General features: G+C 46.8%; 3 protein-coding genes across 4 annotated transcripts; 2 read left to right on the forward strand and 1 right to left on the reverse strand.

Annotated features, from left to right (window-relative positions):
- Positions 1-3,582: 3,582 nt before the first annotated feature.
- Positions 3,583-8,935, forward strand: LOC123078660 (zinc finger protein ZPR1). Its single transcript, XM_044501245.1, has 16 exons — positions 3,583-3,887; positions 3,992-4,036; positions 4,127-4,167; positions 4,250-4,331; positions 5,327-5,371; positions 5,457-5,513; positions 5,617-5,676; positions 5,763-5,890; positions 6,216-6,483; positions 6,606-6,672; positions 6,873-6,943; positions 7,050-7,139; positions 7,482-7,590; positions 8,025-8,116; positions 8,477-8,582; positions 8,745-8,935. The coding sequence occupies exons 1-16, from the start codon at positions 3,768-3,770 to the stop codon at positions 8,846-8,848; spliced, it is 1,485 nt and encodes a 494-aa protein (XP_044357180.1). The 5' UTR covers positions 3,583-3,767; the 3' UTR covers positions 8,849-8,935.
- Positions 8,936-10,717: 1,782 nt separating this feature from the next.
- Positions 10,718-11,668, forward strand: LOC123078662 (neural Wiskott-Aldrich syndrome protein). Its single transcript, XM_044501248.1, has one exon. The coding sequence runs from the start codon at positions 11,035-11,037 to the stop codon at positions 11,422-11,424; it is 390 nt and encodes a 129-aa protein (XP_044357183.1). The 5' UTR covers positions 10,718-11,034; the 3' UTR covers positions 11,425-11,668.
- Positions 11,669-12,142: 474 nt separating this feature from the next.
- On the reverse strand, positions 12,143-14,152 carry LOC123078661 (uncharacterized). Of its 2 annotated transcripts, none has more exons than XM_044501247.1 (4): positions 13,996-14,152; positions 13,562-13,863; positions 13,337-13,446; positions 12,143-13,215 (listed from the first exon to the last, which is right to left on the reverse strand). In XM_044501247.1, the coding sequence occupies exons 1-4, from the start codon at positions 14,122-14,124 to the stop codon at positions 13,085-13,087; spliced, it is 672 nt and encodes a 223-aa protein (XP_044357182.1). In that variant the 5' UTR covers positions 14,125-14,152; the 3' UTR covers positions 12,143-13,084. The 2 variants fall into 2 exon arrangements, with proteins under 2 accessions (XP_044357182.1, XP_044357181.1); XM_044501246.1 differs by having other exon boundaries at positions 13,337-13,475; positions 13,996-14,139.
- Positions 14,153-14,938: the final 786 nt, after the last annotated feature.

Consider the following 14,938-nt stretch of genomic DNA (forward strand, 5'->3'; position numbering starts at 1 on the left):
AAGAGCTCGAGCACGTGCAATGGAAACCGAGGTGAACTCCTTCCTACTTGACATGCATATGGACACGAGCAGAACTTGCTTGCTACCTCACCAAAATGCTCTATGTGTCCTTAGGTACGAAGACCAACGTCCCCAAGCTGGTGAGGAGCAGCCCAAAGGAAGAGGAGGAACACCCCAAGGCCACGAGGAAGGAGAAGGAGACCAGCCGCAGCAGTTCTGCACCTCCCAGGCGACCCCGTGCCCACAGGCCCCAGAGACCTCGTGCGCATAGGCCGCCCAGGAGGCTACTGGACACGAGACGCGCACCCCCGTGCGCATGGGCTCCAAACCCCGTGCGCACGGGCCTGGGCCGCTGTAGCACCCCGTGCGCACGGGCGTCTACCGTGCATACAGGACCCCCGTGCGCACGGGCCCTACAGGATGGCCGACTAGGTTTGGCTGTTGGGCCTCCACTTCGTCCCCAAGCCTATATATTTCGTACCTACGGTCATGTTTAGGGTTAGCAAAGTATTGGATAGATCTTGAGAGAGATTTGCTCATATTTACCCTCCTCTTGGAGACCAAGACCTCTTTGGAGAGGATCCGCTTGTGGATTTCAAGGCCTCCTCTTGGAGAAGACTATCACCAAGACCTCATCTCTTAGGAGTGGGAAGAACTTTATCTAGTGCTTGTTTCCTTTGATTGTGCTTGTAATCTTGTGGATCTATGTGTTTGCTCTTCTAGTGGATGTGTGATTGGGTTTTGTTGGAGTGAATTCCTCTTTGTGTTCTTGGTGTTCATCCCTTTTCCCCCTCCAAGTGTGAAAAGATCCATCTTAGGGTTTCACCCTACAACACTTTGACACAAACCTTATAGCGTGTCCAGTTCGTAGAAATGGGAGATGAAGAATGGGAGTTGAGGGGTGAGAGCATTAAAAGTCTACTGATTGGTTAGAGGGGATAGGAGTTTGAGTGGGAAATAAAATGAGAGTTGAGCAAGTCAATTCTCATCGTTTTCTTCCCATGGGATACCTTGTTAATTTGTGGACAAAGTTTCATCCTACACCAATTCCGATCATATACCAAACAAGGAATGCGAGTAAGAATCTACTTCTCATGTCTAATCCTTTCATAAACTCTTTTGTGCAAAGTCCCATTCTCCTATCCAAGTGGTTACCAAACAGGATAAAAAGACAAGGCGGCGAACAATAATTTAGCATCAGTTTGCCAAATTACATTTGAGTTAGCTGACAATAAAGATTTCATTGTTGTTTTGTTTTTCATTGATCATTGAATATTTTAATACAATTTGTATTTTGATTTTCTAAAAGGTAAAACATTCACAGAGGCTAGGAATTTTTCTTATATACGTCATGAAAGAAACACACAAACTAAACATCCAAAAAACTAATCAATTTTACAACGGTATGATGAAAACGCACGCGCCTTAGTATTTTTTAAAGACAATACAGATGCAGATGCTCATACGTACACATATACACTCATCCCTATGAAAGCACACATGCACACCCTCACCTCATGAGCATCTTCGAAATACTTTTTTTTGAAAGATCCAGCGCTGCTGGCATTTCATCGATTTAGAAGAAAGAAGGCGGGAAACATTGTGATCAAGTGATCAGGTGGGCGGTTAGGATAAGACCCAAAAAAGAGATCCTAAGAAAAGCCTCTAGGTTACAATTTCCCGACTATCCCCGAAGGGGCTCATGAGTTGCTTGGCGCCAACCAATCTCCATTGATCCAGGGCACACCACACTGCAGTAAGAATGTGGCGCGCCGATGGTATCTTGCCTCTGAAAATTGCCTCGTTTCGCTCCTGCCATAGCTCCCAGGCGATCAACACGATCATGGACCTGATCCCCCTCCGCGCCTCACCCGGGTTTTTTGCGATGATCTCCCTCACCGTGGCGGTGGTGCTGCTGCCAGGTCTCCAGTTGTCTGGGCGGAGAGCGTCGTAGCCGGTCCAGGCGGCCGCAGCAAGCCAGACCGCCCTGGAGACGGTGCATTCCCAGAACAAGTTCATAGATGATTCCAGGTGCCTTGCACACAAGCCGCAAAAGTAGCTGTTCGGCCAACCTCTTTGTTGCAGCCTATCATTGCACCATAGGCGATCTTGGTGGAGTAGCCAAAAGAACATCTTTGTTTTTGCCGGCGCCCACGCCTTCCAGAATAATTGCGTGAAGTCCGGTCTTCTGGACATGTTGCATTGAGCCAGGTAGGCGGAGGACGTGGAGTAAGTGCCAGAGCTTGACGCCGTCCACCGAATGACGTCCGGGACCCCTGGTTCCAGAGCGATACCTGCCGAGCCGACAGCTCGCCAGAGGCCGACGAACTCCTCCACCAGGGCATCATGGTTGCCATGACGGAGATCGGCAATCCACCGGACGTCGAGCAAGGCCTCGGCCACCGTCCTAATCTTCCTCCTGGCGTGCTGGAAGAGCGCGGTGAAACGCCTGTAGAGCGGCCCTGTATCCAGCCAGTTTGAGTGCTAGAAGTTTGCCCGGCGGTCTTCGTGCACAATAATCTTTGTGCAATCCTCGAAAAGCCGTCGATCGTTGTCGTCGCAGGGGGGTCCGTGCCAACCCTTGGTCTCTCCGGGCTGACCCAGGCGAGCCAGAGCCAGCGTAAGCGCAGGGCCCTGCTGAACTTGTCCAGGTTGTGGAGGCCAAGGCCGCCAGACCCAGTCGGGGAGCAGACTTGGTTCCAGTTTACTTTGCATGTCCCGTCGGTGATCTCCTTCTCATGTGCCCACAGGAATTTTCATCTAATCTTGTCCACTTCCGCAAAAAATTTCTTCGGGGCTCGCAGGACAATGATTGCAAAGGTGGGCATGGCCGACAGGACGTACTTGACCAGAGTACGTCGGCCAGCCACCGTGAGGAGCTGGCCCTTCCATCCAGCGAGGCCTGATCTGATTCTGTCCAGGACAAACTGCAGCTGCACCATCCTTAGCCGCCCCAAGGTGATCGGCAGCCCGAGATACTTTAGGGGGAAGCCCACCTGTTTGCCGCCAAAACTCTGAAGAATGTCAGCCATGTTCAGGTCATCACATCGGATTGCGGAGACCGTTGATTTCTCCTGGTTGATCTTTAGCCCCGTGGCGTCACCGAAGAGCTGGAGGATCCTCATGAGAGCCTCGACTTCGTCTCTATCTGGGTTTGCAAAGATCACAACATCATCTGCATACAGACTGACCCGTGTGTCGGAGAGCTTGCCAGGAAGGGATGCGAGCAGACCATTCTCCGTAGCGGCTTTCGAGATACTGAGCTAGCACATTATTTTGAGATTGAAAATCGTTACAGACGCGAACGCACATCACCAAAGACATTAAATAAATCTAGTAAAATGCGAGCATTGATGTTATGTCTAGAAAACCTGGACTGGGAATACTATTCTCCAGGGTTTCTTCGCGGCGTGAGCTTCTAGTTGCTAATGACATGACAATTGTTGCCGCAAAAAGAAATGACATGACAATTGTTGCCGCCAAAAAAAAGGAATGAGATGACAATTGTGCTGGTTTTGTCTTTGCTTTTTACTCCTCCAGCTTTGGCCCATGCCCAGCAACCCGCCAGCGTCGACTTCTTTCGAGAGACTACTAGGTTGCTCTCCTTTCTCCCGTTCTTTTCTCCTGCATAGGTCCCGCCGCACTTCTTTGCCCTCCCACCGCGAGCACGAGCGCCAAACCAAGCACTGCGAAGAGAAGAGACCGCGAGTCTTCTGGAGACCACTCCTTCGCGCGAGAAGCCCAACCCGCACCGACATCCCGTGACCATGGCCAGCTCCGGCGACGAGGGGCGCGTTGTGAGGGACCTCCGCTCCGCTGCGGAGTCGGCGGGCGGCGATGAGGCGCTTCACGAAATCGAGTCTCTCTGCATGCGCTGCGGCGAGAATGTAAGCGCCTTGACCTTGCCTGTGATACCGCTCCTAATCCCCCCTTCCCTTTGGTTTCGGCTTGACTCGTCACGAGTTCTGAGACGTACTTTCCTTCTGGTCAGGGCACCACGAGGTTGCTGCTGACTACGATCCCCAACTTCCGGGAGGTGAGCTTCTGCGCGCTCTGCGCTCATTGCGAAAGCGGATTGTTCTGATCGGAAAATGGGGGTAAATCTGCTGCGTTTGTGAATCTGCAGGTTGTTCTGATGGCTTTCGAGTGCCCGCACTGCAATGAAAGGTAATGCAATGCTCGTCTATAATTTACGGGGTACTTCTGCACATGCAAGTGTATATCTGAGTTCTGTGTGCTTCTGAATTAGGAACAACGAGGTCCAGTTTGCCGGACAGCTCCAGCCCAAGGGATGTTGCTACCGCTTGGAGGTCCCTCAAGGGCAGAACGAGGTCTGTTTCTGTAGGGGCGCCTATAACTCGATTCAACCGTTACTGTGTTAACTGTTCCACTCCACGCCATACTATGGAACCTATTTAGTTTAGTGACATGATATTTTTTACCAATTCCAGTCGGATGTACTAGTTGTTATGACCTCAAATTTGTTCCAGTAGATATTGTATCCACAGACAGAAAGGGGAAGTAAATTTGAAATGTAATTGCGGTGCCAAACTGAGCTTTAAACCCGCTTGCGAGCAACTGATCATGTTACTGTCTGTTTAGTTGTATATCCCAAATATTTCGAAGAGTGGATTGATCTGTTCTTGTCTCTTTATTCGTCTGTCCAATCTCACCTTGCTAACACGACACACACGATTCAAATCCAAAGAGAATTCTATCCTGTATCCACAGAGTGGAAATTAATTGCAAGCCACCAGCTTGTAAGATTCAGCCTTTGGGTTATACCCAAACATATCTTGCAAGTCAGATGAAGTATGATTAGTGTTTTTGCACTTTTATATGAAAATGATGGTCCTTATCGTCCATGTGCTGCTGTAATAAAATCAGAAATAAATCATGGACCGACTTATTTTTAGTTTGTATAAATACACTGGTACACTTCGAACTCCTCTATGGTGACTTCTCCTAATGATAGAACTGTTCTATTTATAAAGTTACAGCTTTACTTAGACTGCAACTAGTTCTTTTGCACCTGTTAATTTGTATTGCAGTTTATGTTAGCTTTTTACTATATAACTGTGGTTACTTTAAGATTCACTAGTATTGGTGTATATCTTGCCCCTTCTTTTGCTTGTTATGTGTGGTTCCATTATTGATGTGATTCCTACTACAATTACAAATTTACTCTTTTTGCATTTTCCCCTTGTGCTGTGTAGTTTCGTTATTGTATTTTTAGTTGTGACATTATTTCAGTTTTAAATTCATACACATATTACTGTCTTTTTTGTAATCTTCATAGTGTGATTAACAAGCGGTATTGGCACAGGTACTGAACCGTCAGGTCGTCAAATCTGATTCAGCAACTATCAAGGTATTAATATTGATCTACTTGTTAATACATTTATGCTAAATACACACAATGCATTGATTCTGTTATAATTTTACACTTCGTACAGATTCCGGAACTGGACTTTGAAATTCCTCCGGAAGCTCAACGTGGAACACTTTCAACAGTATGCTTCACTGAATTTTGTATATTAATTCTGAAGAAATGGTTCCTTTCGAATTCATTTTTATTTATTGCTAGTTTGTTAAATATTTTGGATCATAAATTAGGTGGAAGGGATTATTATGCGAGCTGTGGAGGAGTTGCAGGCGCTTCAAGATGAAAGAAAGGTGAACCTCTGGGCCTGTATGCTTATAGTAATTTAATTTAAATTGAGTCACCGAGTGATATGCTTATCATCTTCTTGGAACTGCAGAAAGCGGATCCTCAAAAAGCTGAAGCTATTGATCAGTTTTTAATAAAATTGAGATCTCTTGGATCAGGAGAAGCTGCGTTTACCTTTGTTCTTGATGATCCTGCTGGAAACAGCTTCATCGAGAACCCGTAAGATTAGTTGTAGACTTCATTTTTTGAGACTAGAATTTGGATTTTATGACTTATTTTGATATGGAAATGGAAGACTTGGTTCTACTTTGTACGTGCACTTTTACCATTTCTGCACTCTTTTTGTTATTTATAATTATATAATGTAGTTCTAATCATGGAACTGAGAGAACATGGTTCCACTTTGCACCATTTTTGCAACCTGTAGTCGATAGAGTGACGACTTATGTTGCACAGAATAGTTTATATTTGTGTCTATTAGCTCTGTTCATGCTTAAAGTACTTATAACTTGACATATATTGATTAATCCGCATAAATTCACAGGCATGCTCCTTCATCAGATGCTTTGTTATCTGTGAGTTTCTATGAAAGGACATCTGAACAACAAGCAGCACTTGGTTTTCTTGTTGATCCACCAACCGGAGAATCCGGAGGTCCTTTGCAGAATGCTTCAACAGTTGAGGCAAATTCTGGCGGGTTACCAAAGGTGCCCCATGGTTCAGTTGGAGCTGTTGCAGGTCGTCGTGCTATTGCTCAGGGAAACCCTGATGAAATTGCTGCAGCGCTGTGTAGGTATACAGCTCCAGAAGAGGTATGTCTGTTCAGTTGCTTGGCAATGCCGTTATCAAGAATTTAGTCCCTCCTAAAACCACGACAAGTATTTCGGAACGGTGGGAATAGTTAATTTGCGCCTTACAAAATTCAGTTGGACAGGTTGATACTTTGCCATCAACATGTGGAGCCTGTGGAGCTGCATGTGTGACTCGTTTCTTTGCTACAAGTATCCTTTTCACCGAACATGGACTATTTTTGTGAATTTTATTGATTATATGTGGTGTTTATGTTACACTTGTTTATTTGCTTGATCAATCTCCGAAATAGATTGTATGTAGTGTTGTGTGGCCAATCTCGCTATCTGGAGGAGGTAACGCTGCAGATAATCTGTATTTGATGTATCGTGTGATCCTTGACCTTTGGTGGAAATCCCGTATTTCCGTGAGGTAATTGTTATGGCAGCTTCATGTGACCTGTGTGGTTATCGCAACTCAGAGGTCAGTTTCATTGTCATGTCTGTTTTTGTTCATATAGAAACTGTCTGTCGCTGGTTCTTAGTAACATGTCTGAACTCAAACTAAGGCTTTCTTTTTGCTCAATCAGTTGAAGCCTGGCGGTGAAATTCCGGCTAAAGGAAAGAAAATTACCTTACATGTGCAAAACGTAAAAGATCTTTCTCGCGATGTCATAAAGGTCAGAAAATTACTCTTTTGTTGTTGTATTAGTTTATCTGTCGCATGCAGCCATGCAGGTTTTTAAGCTGTATAATACCTGTGCATAAGATCATCCATCTTGTTCTTTTCTTGTATATTGGCGGCCCTTGAACTGCTTTCTGGTTCAGGGGGTGGTAAGTTTAACTTGGTTCTTCTATAGTTAAGAAACTTGATGCGTCTCTTAGCTGAATTTTCTGTCATACTAACAAGGCTGATTTTGATATTTTAAAGAATCTTCAAGCTTGTGTTACAGTTTGGTGTATTCGGATCAACATCTGATGTGTAAATTACTTGATTCTGAGTTACCCTTTGATCTCTTCAGTCAGATTCTGCCGCTGTGAAAGTACCTGAACTTGAGTTGGAGCTGTCAATGGGTACATTGGGTGGTATTGTCACGACAGTTGAAGGTTTAATTGTGAAAATATGTGAGGGTAAGTTCGCAACACTACGCATTCTTCTTCAGTTCATGGGGACAAAATGGACTGTACAATAAGTTCTAGTCACAAAATGTGTTGGCCAACAGCAACTTTTCTACCTACAGTGGATTTCTTAATGTTATGAGATGGAAATGTCTTGAAGCCATGCTGTATAGTCGATGTTTCTCTCATAATACGTGTATACCCTCTCACAGTTTTGTCAACAGTTCCCCAGTATCATCATTGAAACATGTGGTTCTCATTTATCTCAGTTCGAGCTGTTAAGCATCCAACTGCTCTTTACAGGAAGTCTTTTTTTAAACAGAGTTTGTGGAAACTTCTTTATTCAACATAGCTTATGCAACTTATATCGATATGAAATACACCTAAATAGATGCAATCGTTATTCTTCTCAAACTCAAATGATAAGTTCTATTTTGGGGCTGCAGCTCTGGAGCGGGTTCATGGATTCCAATTGGGTGATAGCACAAATGAATGGAAGAAAAAGAAATGGGATGATTTCCAGCAAAGATTATCAAAGGTACCAGTTTCTTTTCGCGAATGTTCTATCTATTCCAGCAGGGGCTGCTTCACCTCCAATCTGAAGAAGATTATGGCTGTGCTTTTCCTTCTATAGCATCTCAGTTCTTGAGTGTCTTGAGTTTCTTTCCTTATAACATGAGGCAATTTTATTTTTGTGATAGCAACCCTGTTCAGAATGTATTGAGTCCTTCCTGCTTATTTTGGTTTTTCCTAACCTTGTTTCATGCTAAACTTGATTGGAGGTCTGGTTAGAAAATCGCTGACTATTTTCAGTGGAAGGGTGTGATTGGGCTAATCAACTGTGAATTAATATGTTACGTACCTATTTCAGTAACATTTACGCAATGTATAATTTCAGCTGCTGAGTTTACAAGAGCCCTGGACCTTAATTATTGATGATGCGTTAGCGGCTTCGTTTGTCGCTCCAGCCACAGATTTGATAGAAGATGACAGCCAGCTACTCAGTAAGTTAGCCTAATCAATGAATTGTATGCAGCATCATGTACTATTCAAACCAGTGAAGGGACATTCATGCATTGGCATTTCAAGTCTGAATGATCTGTGGAAGTTTTGTTAATTACCTGCAATTATGATTTACTCAATGTATTTATCACTATGAATGGCAGTTGAGGACTACGAGAGGAGTTGGGAGCAGAATGAGGAGCTTGGCTTGAATGACATGGACACCTCCTCTGCAGACATTGCTTACAATATGACCAGCACAGAATAAGTTTTGATCTTTTTGTGCTCAGTGTTGTAACCTGTAATATTATGGATCTAAAACTTGATCACTGATATTTTGAAAAAACTTATTTAACTTCCTGTTTTCTGGTGACAGCTACTCCCTCTGTCCCATAATATAAGGATGTTTTTGACACTAGTGTAGTGTCAAAAACATCCTTATCTTATGGGACGGAGGGAGTATTTACTTTCGCTTCTTGTAGTAAGAATGGGTGGTTTTGAGATGGCAAATAGTCTTTTCAGTTCCCATCTAAAAAATTGGGAATTTTGAGTTGGGAAGATGCTAATGAGTACGTATATTGTACTCCCTGTATATTGTACTCCCTCTGTTCCTAAATATTAATATTTGTCTTTCTAGAGATTCGAATAAGTGACTACATACGGAGCAAAATGAGTGAATCTACATTCTAAAATATGTCTATACACATTCGTATATGGTAGTTCATTTGAAATCTCTAAAAAGACAAATATTTAGGAACGGAGGGAGTATGTCTTTGCAAATGAGTAGGAGTATATTGTATATGTAACATCTATTATGGGAACAATCTAGCTATTGGGAGTAACATCTACTGTATTTGTTAGAGTGGGTAGGACCATCTGGAAACAGTCACGAGTTTAGAGTTGTGTGAGGGTGTTCGGTAAGGGCCAGTTCCTCCTTTGTAGGTAGGTGAGTCGTGTGGGGTGTTTAATGTTTGATCTTTTTAAAGTGCTAGGCTGAAGCTTTGCCGATTTCGACAACTTTGGGGAAAAAAAATGCCTTCTCTAGGAAGAAATTGTCCTATTAGTCTGAAGAAATTGGCAACCCCCCTATAACTAAAATTGTCATGAAAATTGTTCGTAAATGCCATGCCCCAGAGAATGTTTGCCAGCTATTGGGGTCCTTCATCTTTCGACATTAGTCACTGCCATCTTCATCAGTGTGGCACCCACCTGGAGCAAGGCACGCAGGCGGCCAACACGGAAGGAGCCGCCAAGCTCCTACGCACGAGAGATGAAGTCTCACGGGGTTGGGGATGATGGACCCGATTCGAGGCTGCCCGCCGGAGCCAGATTCGAGGCTGTCCGCCGGAGCCAGTTCGTGGTCGCTAGCATCACAGGAGGCCAATGGCCAAAAGGTATACTACCACTGGATGGGAGCAGACCTTCCCCGGGAGAACACATTTGACAGATCCCTTCCTTTTCCAACCCAACTAGTATTAAGCTTGCTCTATCTTCTCTAGATTTGGTCAGCACGAGGGTCGAACTGCAGTATGGTTAGGGTCAGGCCCTGAAGAAATTTTAGGCCTTCTCCTTCGGGATTGTAATGTGACTCTTACTTAATCAGTACAATCCCCTTTACCCTGGAAAAAACTATTAAGCTAGCTCCGCGAAGAATATTCTAGCGCACTTGATGAGTAGCAAGCATGTGTAGAGTGAGTTTCCACGGCAACATGCAAAATGCATTAAAAATCCGTGCCAAGCAAGCAAGCAGGCCAGGATCAATGGATGAATCCAGTCACATGGCAGCCGCACACACGAGGACAGATCGGAAGCTTCTTCCCGCTTTATCAAACTTGGTACGGGGGCGAAGCCAACTTTAAGCCAAGCTCCCCGTAGTTGGGCTCCAACGACGACTCCACGTTCCCCACACTCGCACGACGCTAGCAGCTAGTACTAGCTTGTTGCTTGACGCGTCGTCGTCCTCGCTGCGATCGCCTCGCAGCCGCACATGCACATGTTGACGACCACCGCGCGCGTCGGTGGCACCCCTCCAGCGAACGCATCCATCGCGCACCGCCGCGCCGAGCTCGCTCCCATAATGCACGCTCATGCATGTGGCCGACCTGATCCGCGGACCCACGGATTTAGCGGCCGGCACATGGTCGTCGCTTTCGAGCCATACCGGAGGTTAGCCGCCAGCTCAGGAGGTACCAATGCTGCCTGCCTCCTTGATGCAGCAGTACAGTTACGCCTTCCTCTGCTTCCAAACCTACTGCCCCCGTTCTAACGAATCCCAACTAATATTCCTCCTCCATTCTACTCCTACTTTGTGGATCGTGACAGCATCATAAGAAGGCTGGCGGGGAGGAGGGCCAGCACGGCCACACCATAACCACCATAGCGCTTCTTACCGAGCCACACTACTTTCGCTCGTATAGCCTCGTAGCCAACGCCCGAACGCTCACCGTGGATAGGATGCGGCGACCGGCCATGGGAAGGGCAATGGCGCCGCTCCTCGTGCTGGCGGTCCTGGCCGTCGCGGCGGCCACGGCCGGGGCTGTTGACGGAGATGTCAAGTGCGCTGAGTGCGGCACGGGCACGGTGCCGGTGCCCGTGCTGCCGCCGCCGCCGCCGTACTACTACTACAGCCCTCCGCCTCCGGCGTCCTACCCCGGTGTGTCCAACTGCCCGCCGCCGCCAGGGGGGTACATCCAGATCGGGGGCTCGGCGCCGGGCAAAGGGCGCATGTACCCGCAGGACCCCGGGTTCATGCCATCCAGCGCGCAGCCCAGGCATGGGAGCCGCGCCGTCCACTTCACGGTATGTTCGTTTGCGGCGTTGGCGATTCTACGGGCCTTTTGGTGATCGATCTGCGGCAACTGCGCGGCCATCGTCTCCGTTACGTGTCGCGACGGAAGGACAGAGACGTGCCGGCGTTCCATGGATCTCCTGTGTATGCATTCACCTTGTAATAATTCTTACTGGTCATATGTTTTGTAGTTCTTGTAATACATCAAGCTCCTTTTTCTCAATTTTGTTTCTTGTTACAGAACTTTTACTTGTAACAAATTAGTTGCAAATCAATGGAACTAGCAGGTCATGGTGGGTATGAGAATGTGTTATTCGTGGGTGATCTTTTTGGCTTTTCTTTCTTTCTTGAAACAACTTTCTTCTTGTTCTTTGGCAGAAAGGCTTCAGGCCTGGCTGTTTAAGTATTGGATTCCCAGATCATAAAGTTTACAACTCGAAGAACCCCGCCGCAAGGGTAAGCGACTTCAAATGGTTTATCAACAACAACAAACAACAAATGGGCAAAATGGCTAAGCTATACGACTCTTACTCACAATTCTGCTTCCGTTTCCGGAGAAGGGAAAGTTGTGACATGATGCGATCATGCCAGTTTGTTCGAAGACCAGCTCTAAGTAGCTTTTTCCGGATCAACTATGGCTTAGAAATTGGTGGATCTATGGGGAACGCAGTTCTTCTCACAAGGATTCCGTGCATGCAAAATGGGCCTAGCAAGTCGTGATAATTTCATCACAATGCACATTCTTTCTCACTCCTCTTTCTTTGCAGCCGTTAATGACGCGAACTAGACAATGATCAAATGCGTGCCCCTTTTTGCTTTGCGTACAAGTTAAAATTTTCAGCAACAAGGCTAACTATCATCAGTTTAACTTCAGCAACAAAAATGCCTAGGCTTGGAATGAAAGATCAGACCATGTGGAGCCTTGCCAAATCCTCTTCCACAAGCTTCTGCGAACTAGTCAAAGGCTGCGGTCCTAGCGTAAAACGATCTTCTCTGACCACAGGGTGCAACTACACATGGCGATCGGTTGTGTCTTAGTCCCTGTCGGAATGGTGGCCCACGGCGACCCTGGCCGTTCCCCTTCGGCATCGGAGAGACATTAACACACCGATCGCGACAACACTTCGTTTCATTTGGCTCGAGAGGAACAACCGTATGTTTGATCATAAATCCTCCCCGCCGGCAGTGGTAGTGAGCAACATTCAGGCCGAGTTGGCTCTATGGCATAGATCCAGGGTGGATGGTGGTCATAACTTTCAAGTACATTAGTTACTTCAATTTGTTGCGACGGTGGATTGGTGTCAGAGTGCCTGTACGCCTACACATGTAATTTGTGAACCTCGTCCCTCTCTTCTTAATGGAAAAGACATGCAACACTCGGGTAATGTTCTTGAAAAAAACTACACATGGCGCTTGATGTCATCGTGAGATTGGATATTACGCAAAAAAATAGGGCCTCGAGTCTGGAGGAGAGAGATATTAGGATGAGGCTTAAAAGAAGATGATTAGTTCGGCGGTGCTTGAGAAAGCTAGGAAAAGGCAAAGTTCATGAATTACCAATGTGAAGGACTCCCTTCCTCTCCCCCTGATACCGGGCTTCGAGGTAGCGACAACAAACTCTAGCGAAGATGCTGAAGAGAGAAGGGGTCGATGAGCCTCATCTCGAATGGCTTCACGGGCGGCTCTGCGGCCTCAGCTATATCCGCCCTGGACCTCTCAGGTCCGCTTCGACCATGGCTTCAGCGGTACGGCCCCAGACAACACCGCCTCCACTTCGCCCATGGCTTTAGCGGTACAAGCCCCGGGCAACACCGCTCTGCTTTGCCCATGACAGCCTGATCCGGGTCCTGCGACATAGGAGCTGAGACTGTCATGACCTTAGGGTCAGTGGATGGAGGCGGCATACCTACATCCAAAGGACAAAATAGTAAAACCCTTCATAACTCCCTAGACGGGAAAGGTGCTTACCGCTCTCCGAAGGAGCAACTTCTGACGGCACGCTCTGGACAATGGCTTCAGTCCTTTGTGGGCTGGACGCGGAGGCTTTAGCAGCCGACTTCCCATAGCAGTGGACCCCACTGTGTCATCGTCAATGTTGCGCACACGCCTAAGTACATGAGCCCAGAGCAAACGGCCCTGGTGAGCAAATTTGCCTGCATAAATAAGGAAATCAAGAAGAGTTAGGAGACATACCTGCTAAGCGCAAACGTGGTGTGAGGCCTCTTGGGCTTCACCACCTCAATGGGTTGGACCAGTGCAACTGGGACACTAGAGTAGTCCAGGCATGCCCGATCCTCCGTCTCTTCGGAGAACCATCTCGGAGGCCCTCCTGCGATTGGGCCCCTGAAGCGGAGGTATCTGCGCCTCGGCTCCTCTTTGAAGCCCGCTTGTCTGCATGAAGTGCGGCCTCCTGCGCATCCTCCCCATCTGCAGGACCGTCCTCCTCGTTGAAGTGCGTCCTTCTTCTTCCCACCAAGTTCGGGCTCAAGGCTTGCCTAGGGAGTGACGATATGGATAGGAAAGTCGTGAAGGTTGTGAACTCCTATAAAGTGGCAAGGTTAAAGGAAGAAGGGGAACAACTAGGAAGTCGGAGCCAGACAAATCCGCTCTCAAGAAAAGAAACTTACGTCGCTTGGTGGGTTTATAGAGCCACATGGCTCCATGATGATGTCGAGCGGCACCTTCTCCACCTCCAGATTCGTTGCGATGTGAATATGAGCCAACAACTCGTCCACGCATAGCTCTCCTGGCGCCATCCGGGTGGGATCCGCTTGACCCGTATAAAGATATATGGGTGGGATCGGGCAGCCAGTGGTTGAACCCACCGTTCGAGCCACATCTTCAAGACTTGTTCACCCTTTAACCCGTGGTTGGAGTGCTTTTAACAAAGTGGACACGATCACTAGTGCTAACAAGTTTTACCGATTCAATGGGAATCCCACATGGTTTCTTGTCTGCTTATTCTTCTTCGTCCTCTTCATCTCCAAAGATACCTCTCTGGCTCTTTCTCCAATAAAGAATCGTTAATCTCTATCAGGCGTGCCCTCTCCCTCTTTGAGCCACGTGGTGAATAGCGGCCTTCGAGTTCATAGTCCTCCTCCTCGTGGGAAGAGATTTGCCTCTCGTCCCATGAACTTGCCATGGCTTCTCTATACACAAACTTGAAAAAGGTCTAACAAGATTGGTTTTCTTATTTGTGAGGAGAAGGGAGCACTTGGAGCAGTATCTAAGAGGGTTAGGTCATAGGTTTTCACGAGATAAGGACAATTGAAAGAGATTAAGAAACAAATCAAACAAAATCAGGCAGAATCCAAACATGAGCGTGCTTTTCCGTGCGAGTGATGACGCAAGGTACGAGCGGGTGCGCTCGTACTCTGGCTCGTACCGCCTTCTTTTTCGGTGAAATCTCCAGAATGTTTGACGTCCTAAGGTACGAGCCCGAGCGCTCTTACCCTCGGTCGTACTCCCCATAGGTACATATGAAACACACATTTTTTTACCGAAGAAAAAAGGGACTCCAAGTCTAGAGAGAAGGATGGCCTATGGTATGAGCATGAGCACTTGTCCCAT

This window comes from Triticum aestivum, chromosome 3D (genome assembly GCF_018294505.1).
Source record: "Triticum aestivum cultivar Chinese Spring chromosome 3D, IWGSC CS RefSeq v2.1, whole genome shotgun sequence".
Lineage (NCBI taxonomy): Eukaryota > Viridiplantae > Streptophyta > Magnoliopsida > Poales > Poaceae > Triticum > Triticum aestivum.